The 7555-nt window shown below is 50.7% G+C and overlaps 1 protein-coding gene across 1 annotated transcript; it reads left to right on the top strand.

The window, feature by feature from the left end:
• Nucleotides 1-5854: 5854 nt before the first annotated feature.
• On the top strand, nucleotides 5855-7215 carry LOC127301925 (putative clathrin assembly protein At4g40080). The gene has a single exon (XM_051332223.2). It carries the CDS (start codon nucleotides 5936-5938, stop codon nucleotides 6938-6940), a length of 1005 nt encoding a protein of 334 aa, XP_051188183.1. The 5' UTR covers nucleotides 5855-5935; the 3' UTR covers nucleotides 6941-7215.
• The last annotated feature ends 340 nt before the right edge of the window (nucleotides 7216-7555 follow it).

The following is a 7555-nucleotide window of genomic DNA, read 5'->3' as shown; positions in this document are numbered from 1 at the left end:
AGCCTAACCACCAGGCCCGTACCCCTTGGATCTTTCTTTTTCATGTTGTCGTCTTCTCCCCAAGGAGCGAGCACGCAAGGTGCGTGACGCACTGGTCCTCCACCACCACAACCACCATGCCTCCCTCCTCCCCTTTTTAATCCTCTCTAGGCCTTCTCCAAACCCTAGCTCTTCTCCCTCCCTCGCGCCGCCACGCCCATCTCTTCTTCCACCCCTTTTCTCCTTTCTCTGTGAACTCACCACCACCACCGCCGCTGCCCGCCATGGCACCGCCGCTTCTAACCACCCCCCGTTGTTCTGAGGACACAGAGAGATGCGCACCGTCGTCCTCTACCACCTCGTGCAAGCAATCGAACTAGGGCCCCTCCAATCGACGAGAAGTTCGTTGATTCCTCGCTCAGGCCGCCGCAGGTTTTCGTCAATTTTGGCCGGCGTAGACCCTCTCCGGCTTCAACAACACCTCCTTCTGCTTCCTGGTGAGCGTGCCGACCTCCTGGACATCTTTCCTTCCCTCTTTGCTTCCGGGATCCTCCATTTTCACCTTGTTGCCGTCCATCGCCGCCGCAGGTCCCGCCATCGACGATGCTCCGATAACCTTCGGCCGGAGGTGCCACCTCCTCCTAAACCATGCCGACGAGGCGCACCCGCCACCCCCTTCTTCGCATCCTGGAACCCACAGCATCGCCCGCGCGCACCATGTCTGGCCGCGGTGGTCACCGCCCCGTGCGCGGCATCTCCTTCCGTCGAACAGTTGGCGTGCAGCCCTCATGCATTGCCAGTTCAGCCGCCACATCGACGCCTTGACCCCACCTGTCATCCTTCGGGTAGAGTCTCACCCGGTGAGAAACCTTTGTAGATCCAGATCTGGGACGTTTTTGTAAAGAGGCCCCTGCTGCTTCTCCTTTCCTAACCTGCATCCCCTATTCCTGATCCTTTACACGATACCCCCTGCAGTTTCGGAGAAACAACCCGCGGTCCTGCCTCTGCAGCGTTAGCACGTCCTGGCCCCACAGTCAGCCTCTGCAGCTAGCTCCCCTCTTGGTGAGAAAAGTTCCATACATTTTCTGTCTTTTTCTAAAATTCCAGAAAATGTCTATATCTTGCATAAATCATATCTTGCAAACCGTAATTCGAAATAAAATGTTTTATATATGAAAATTGATGACAAAACATGAGGAACATTAATATGCCATCCATACATCTGTTTGCATCTTGCATCATGTCGCGCGTTGATAGTTTCGCATATCCACCTCACATATATGCGGAGTATTTTGGATTTCTAACTAGGATTTCCTCGCTCTGTTTAATATTGAAGTCGCGCACCCATGCCATGTTGTGTCATGCTAATCAACCCTTAACTTTGTCGGTAGATAATGCAACTCCAACCTAATTTGATTGTCCGGGGTTCTGACTCCGCTTAAATTGGATAATTGCATCACATCATTTTTGCCATGTCATGCATATCATATCTTGACCATGATGTTTCTTTTACCGTAGTAGTAAGTCTTGCACCCATTGTTTTTTTAGCGATTTGCTTCTTCCCGGATAGGATCACGAAGTGGTGTGGTGAGATACGACAATTCCTCCAGATGTTCCTCGGCAAGCTTTAACAGGCAAACATTTCCCATACTTCTGCCTCTGCAGAAGTCGCTCACCTATTTTATTTTGCCTTCTCCCTCATGCTAGCTTTAAGTTGCATTATTGTCACGTGTCCCTTCCACTTGTTACCTCAAGCAGCCTATATTTCCTCCACCAACCTCCTACAACTATTGTTTGATTATCGGGTTTGCCTTGCGAGTCGTAGTGCATGCTAGTGCTATTTATATCTCGTTACCGTTACAGCTATCTTATCGGGTTATCTGTTGGGAGTTCATGACACATGGTTTATGGTTATATCTGTTGAGGGTATCATGGTTACTTGTTAATAGTTGTTAGCGCAGGCATTGGTGGGTCAGCTGATCGTTTTATGACGGCTCACTTGTGTTTTTTTAAAATCTAGGACCCGAGTTCTTGTTATCTCTTCCGAGACTGAGCGCTCTAACCACACGTGGGTACGCTTATGGGTCTCCCCTCGACCACTGCCGGAATCTACAGCTTTGTCCAGTGGCCACAACTAGTTTGCAATGTTTTACCATTTGTTGTTGCGTGCATGATAGCCTGTTACTTATTTACTTTGGGAAGCCCTAGGGTGCCTTGTATCCCTTGTTTCTGGTATGCACGTATAGGATGTGGAGCCGCTACGAAGTGGTTTATCGCCCCAGTGTGTGTTTAAACCACCTAGTACGTTGTCGCAAACAGCTAGGTCCGCTTCGGAGATACGGCCGGACTTCGATTCGGGTTCAACTTAGTTAGGTGGCTTCCTGAACATTGTTGTCGTGAAGGAGAGTGCGAGTCGTGATATCCACCTGTCGCAAGTGTGTTGATCGTGCGTGTGGGCACATTTGGGCACCCCTGCAGGGTTACATCTTATCGATAAGCCGTGTCCGCGGTTATGGATGACTTGGAGCTGTATGACTCGACCATAGACAACTTACATCTGTTGTTCATTAATAATAACTTGCGTAGTAAGTTAGCACAACTTCAATAATAAATGGTTAAAACTTGTCAACCGTGTGAGTGCCCTTGTAAGTACTTCCTTGCGAGGGGGGAACACATCGGATGTGTTATGTTTGCAGAGTATAGAACTGCTAGTTTATGTGCTCTCTCCCCTTCTCCGTTTAGACGAATGTTGTAGAGTGTCTCTATAGGTTTTTAGTGCTTGCGCGCTGCCGCTTAACCCTACCATATTGCCTATGAAGTTCCTCTTGCGTCCTCTAAGTCCCCTGCGTGCCTCAAGTACAAAGGACGACTGGTTGACGAATGCTTATACGTCTTAAAGTCTTGCTAAGTACGAACCTGTACTTATTGCTGCTTCTTTGGGACATAACCGGGCAGGTATGAAGTTATATTCGATGAAAACGACGTTAGCAAGGTTACCCTTCCGGCTTGGCCTGGGCAGGGTTATGGACGCCACTTGGTTATCTTCAGGACTCTTAGTCCAATTTGTATCTTGTCCGTACTCGGACGTATTTGATCTTCTGTATGATTTGGATCTTATGTTGTATATTTGTATCTTGACTCGTTGAGTCGTTGTTGTAATATATCTGTTTCTTGTGGGCTCTATTGTAATCATGTTGTAATGTTACCGCTCGTGTTAATTTCTCCAGCATACCGTGTGTGATCCGTCGCGCACGTCGTGTCGGAGGGCGTCTCAGAATCGATATCGTGCGGATTTCGGCGGGTTCGCTGGGATCCTCATGGTACCGATTTTGGGGCGTCACAGTAACTATGTGATAGCAAGATATATAACTTCAAACACGAATGCTATCACAAAGTAAAGTGCATAAGTAAAGAGCTCGGGTATAGGAATAACCGAAGTGACGCGGAGACAACGATGTATCCCGAAGTTCACACTCTTGCAAGTGCTACTCTCCGTTGGAGCGGTGTGGAGGACAAGTGACTCCAAAAGCGCGAAGGCCACCGTATCCTCCTCGAGAATTTCCACCAAAAGGGATATCCTCTATCCACTATGGAACCTTAGGGTGGTTACCGAACCCGCACAAAGCTTGGGGCTATCTCCACAACTTAATTGGAGGCTCCCAATAAATTGCCACAAAGGCCTTGCCCTTGAAGAATCTCCACAACTTAATTGGAGTCCCCAAGAACACCACAAAGACCACTAAGCCGTCTAGGGTCCAAAGACCCAAGAGGAACAAGCTCCGGGAACAAGCTCCCGAAGTGAATATCTCATGAACTTTCACCTCCACGTATCACCGCGGAGAAGTCAAACCGATGCACCAAATGCAATGGCAAGAACACCACAAAGATGCCCAATCCTTCACTCTCAAATTCCAACAAAGCTACTAAAGCTATTGGGGGAATAAGAGAGGAAGAACAAAGAGGAGAACACGAAATTCTCCAAGATCTAGATCCCAAAGATTTACTCACAAAGAGATGATTTGGTTTGGTCAAAGTGTGGATCTAGATCTCCTCAATCTTTCTCAAATAGATGCAAGAATCATGGAATGGGGAGAAAGATCTCAAGCTCAAAGAGGTCAACAACAATGGTGGGGAGCTTGAGAGAGGGAGGAAGAAGAAGCCACCAAAGAGAGAGAGAGAGAAAAATGACTTAAATAGTCAGCCCCAAAAATCTGCCCGATGGGGTGGCCGTGAGGGGAAGAGGAGGCCGGTAATACCGCGTGGTCGTGCGGGTACTGTAAGTTTGGCCATATTTCCAATACCCTGGGCGGTACCTCGGGCAGTACTACCGGCCAGCCAAAACTCCTCTCTTTGGGCAAACTTAGAAAATCAATAACTAGAGTTTGGAAACTCCGATCGACATGAAACCAATTTTGTTGGAAAGAGAATGACAAGAGATACCCCAACAAAGAGTGAAAATATGGAAACTAGTTGGGGATGATTTTCTATTATTTTTAGAGTGAAACCTCTCAATACGAGAAACTTTGAAAAACACCGATATCGAAAATGCAACAAGTGATAAACCTGAAATCCATTTTCGATGAACTAGATCTTGTCATGAAAATAACCAAAAGCTCTAAAACACCACATGCATAAGATCCAAATACAACCAAGAAAGATAATGCAAGGATGCAAAGGTTTGACCGCACTCCGAACGATACGATCGAGTTACTCACTCGAGAGCCCCTTGATAGAACGACCATTATCGTATCAACCGGTCTCCCGACTAAACCACGACGATACCGGTAAAAAGGAAACCCTATCAAGAGCAAACCTTAACATTGTGCCTTCCACTTTAGCTCGATGATGATGATCTTGACCGCAACAAGAATGGAATTCCGTTCTTGATTGTGCTTGTTTGATGTCTTGCAGATTGCCCCCCTATAATCCACTATAGGAGAGCTTCTTCTTCGGTGCATCTTCACATATCCATGAGCACATATGAATGGCAAGCTTCAAGCATGTGAGCTATTCGAGTTGACTCATCTTGACCTTGCACCTCATTTCTTTGTATTGCAACCTTGACGCCAACTAATCGTTCAAGCATTGCCTATGGACAACTCGTACACGCATATAACTCAATGCAACCATTAGTTCATAGGGATTATCATTAATTACCAAAACCACACATGGGGGCTCTATGCACTTTCAGTTGGTCCAAACTTTAAATTCGAAAACTTATTTGAATTTATATACTTTTGCTTCAGTTTTTAATTCAAATCGTAATCGTCTATCGGGGCTGTCGCATGGGGGGCGTCGCCGTTGCGGAAGCAACTCCCGCGCAAACGAAGGATGCTATGCCGACGCCCCCGTCCCCCACATACAACAGTATCGAAGCTCGTGCTTTGAGACGCGTCCGGTGAAGATGCTCTTACTAGCAACCCCTACTCTGACATGAGCACGATGTGGTGGCAACTGGGACATGGCGTATTTACTTGTTGAAATGGACGCCCAGCTGGAAGTTGATTAGGACGTGAGATTACTTAACCTCTGAGTGAAGAATACATGCCCCTCCTGTATTTCGTGGTGCCACGACTCTGAAAGCTTGCAGGCTTGCAGCACAAGGATACCAAGAATCGAATCACCTCTCTACGGTATAAGGGTTGACCTCCCCTCGTAGAGAAAACAAGTACGGAGTACTACCCTCCAAGTAGTACGTAGAACATATTACGACGAGGAATACTCTGGATGAGGACAAGTTGACTCTTCCAGATCAAATGATGCACTCCGTACTGCTCAATTTGATCGAGTCAAACCCATCCGACGGTCCAGGAAACACCGTCCGTCGCGTCTGCTGATCTCTCCCGCCACCGCACCAGAAACCATTACTCAGCTGACAGCTTCGTTCCCACTTCCGTCCCCCAATTCCCAACCTCTCTTCGCATTTTGCTTTGCAGCTCATTCCCCAATCGTCGCCATGGGCATCAAGCTCCTGCGCCTCGCGGCGACCCTCCTCTCCCCGGGAACCGCCGCCACCTCCACGGCCTCCGCCGCCGACGCGCAGAGCGCGGTCCTGCGCGCCACGCAGCACCACCCGTCCACGACCCCGCCGTACGCGCACCACCTGGACGCGCTCCTCGCCTTCGGCCGCGGCTCGCGCCTCTCCGCGGCCGCCCTCGCCACCGCGCTCACGGACCGCCTCCGCGCCGCGTCCACCGGCCACGGCGACGCCGCCGTGGCCCTCAAGTGCCTCGTCCTGCTCCGGATCCTCCTCGCCCGCGGCGCCTTCATCCTCCGCGACCAGCTCCTAGTCGCCCTCGCCCGCCACCCAGCGTCCGGCCGCAACCCGCTCGCGCTCGCGTCCTTCCCGCTGGCCCGCTCCTTCGCCGCCTCCTCCTGGGTCCGCTTCTCCGCCCGGCTCCTCGAGGTCCTCCTCCTCCTGCCCGACGCCTCCCGCGACGGCGACGCCGAGTACCTCGCCGCGCTCCCCAACCCGCGCCTCATCTCCGAGCTGGCCGCCTTCGCGTCCGTCGCCGCCGCCGTCCGCCAGGCCCCGCCCCCGTCCTGCGCGCCGCTGCGCAACACGCTCATCTGGGAAGCCGTCCATCTCGCCGAGGAGGACCGCGTCGCCGCGGAGCGCAACATCGCCGCCAGGGTCCGCGAGATGGGCGAGCGGCTGGACACGCTCGGTCTCGCCGACGCGGCGGAGCTGGTGTGCGTGCTGAGGCGCGTGGAGGAGGGCGCAGCGTCGCCGCCGGAGTGGAAGTGGGCGGGGCTGGACGAGGCCGTCGTGGCCGACGCGGCTCGCCTGCGCGAGCGCGCCGAGGAGGTGCTGCTGTGCAGGACGGAGCAGGACAGCCGGCTTGTGCGGAGGGACCGCGCGGCGGCGAGCGCGTCCGCGCGCGTCGTCGCGCCGGCCCTCGGCGCCGACGTCCGGTTCGGATCCTCGCGGTGGGCCGCCACAGTTTCCTCATGGCGGTAGGATTGTTCTACTGTGTACATTTTTCACCTGTAAAGTGAGTACGTGTGTCATACTAGTATGGGTGTACTAGTGTAGGGAAACAACAACTAGCATGGAAATTCCGAATTCTTTTGTTCAAACTGGACTAGTAGATGTTCTTGGTCTGTGCTTCGGGCTGAGAGCAATTCCAATAGTATAGCCAACTGTTGGCTATAACAAGATTTTATATCATTTGTAGTCATCATATAGCTAACATGTACAATAATTGGCTATAAAAATGTAGTACTTTACTAATATATGGCCCACTTTTCACTCTCACAAGGTGCAGAAGACGCGTCTGAGAAATTTGTTATCGTAGTGAACTCACCTCCCTTCTCTCTCCTCTTCTCTCTCCTCCAACTCATCTAAAATATATTATTTAATGTCTTATAGTCAGCTGACTAGACTCTATTGTAGTTGCTCTGATTGCTCCAAAAATGTTTCAAGTGGTACAATCACTTTGTTTCCGTGAAATTGTGCAATGGGTATTGGTCTCACGATGAAAATTGAGGTTCAATGATCAATCAGGGCGAAAGCTCGGTTGACAGGAGCATTAAATGCTCATACCTCGACGGCGATCTTCGACTACCGACAGCT

The sequence above is a fragment of the Lolium perenne genome, chromosome 5 (assembly GCF_019359855.2).
Source record: "Lolium perenne isolate Kyuss_39 chromosome 5, Kyuss_2.0, whole genome shotgun sequence".
Taxonomy (NCBI): Eukaryota; Viridiplantae; Streptophyta; class Magnoliopsida; order Poales; family Poaceae; genus Lolium; species Lolium perenne.
The sequence above is the reverse complement of the archived record's forward strand: the minus strand, read 5'-3'. Positions and strand labels throughout refer to the sequence as shown.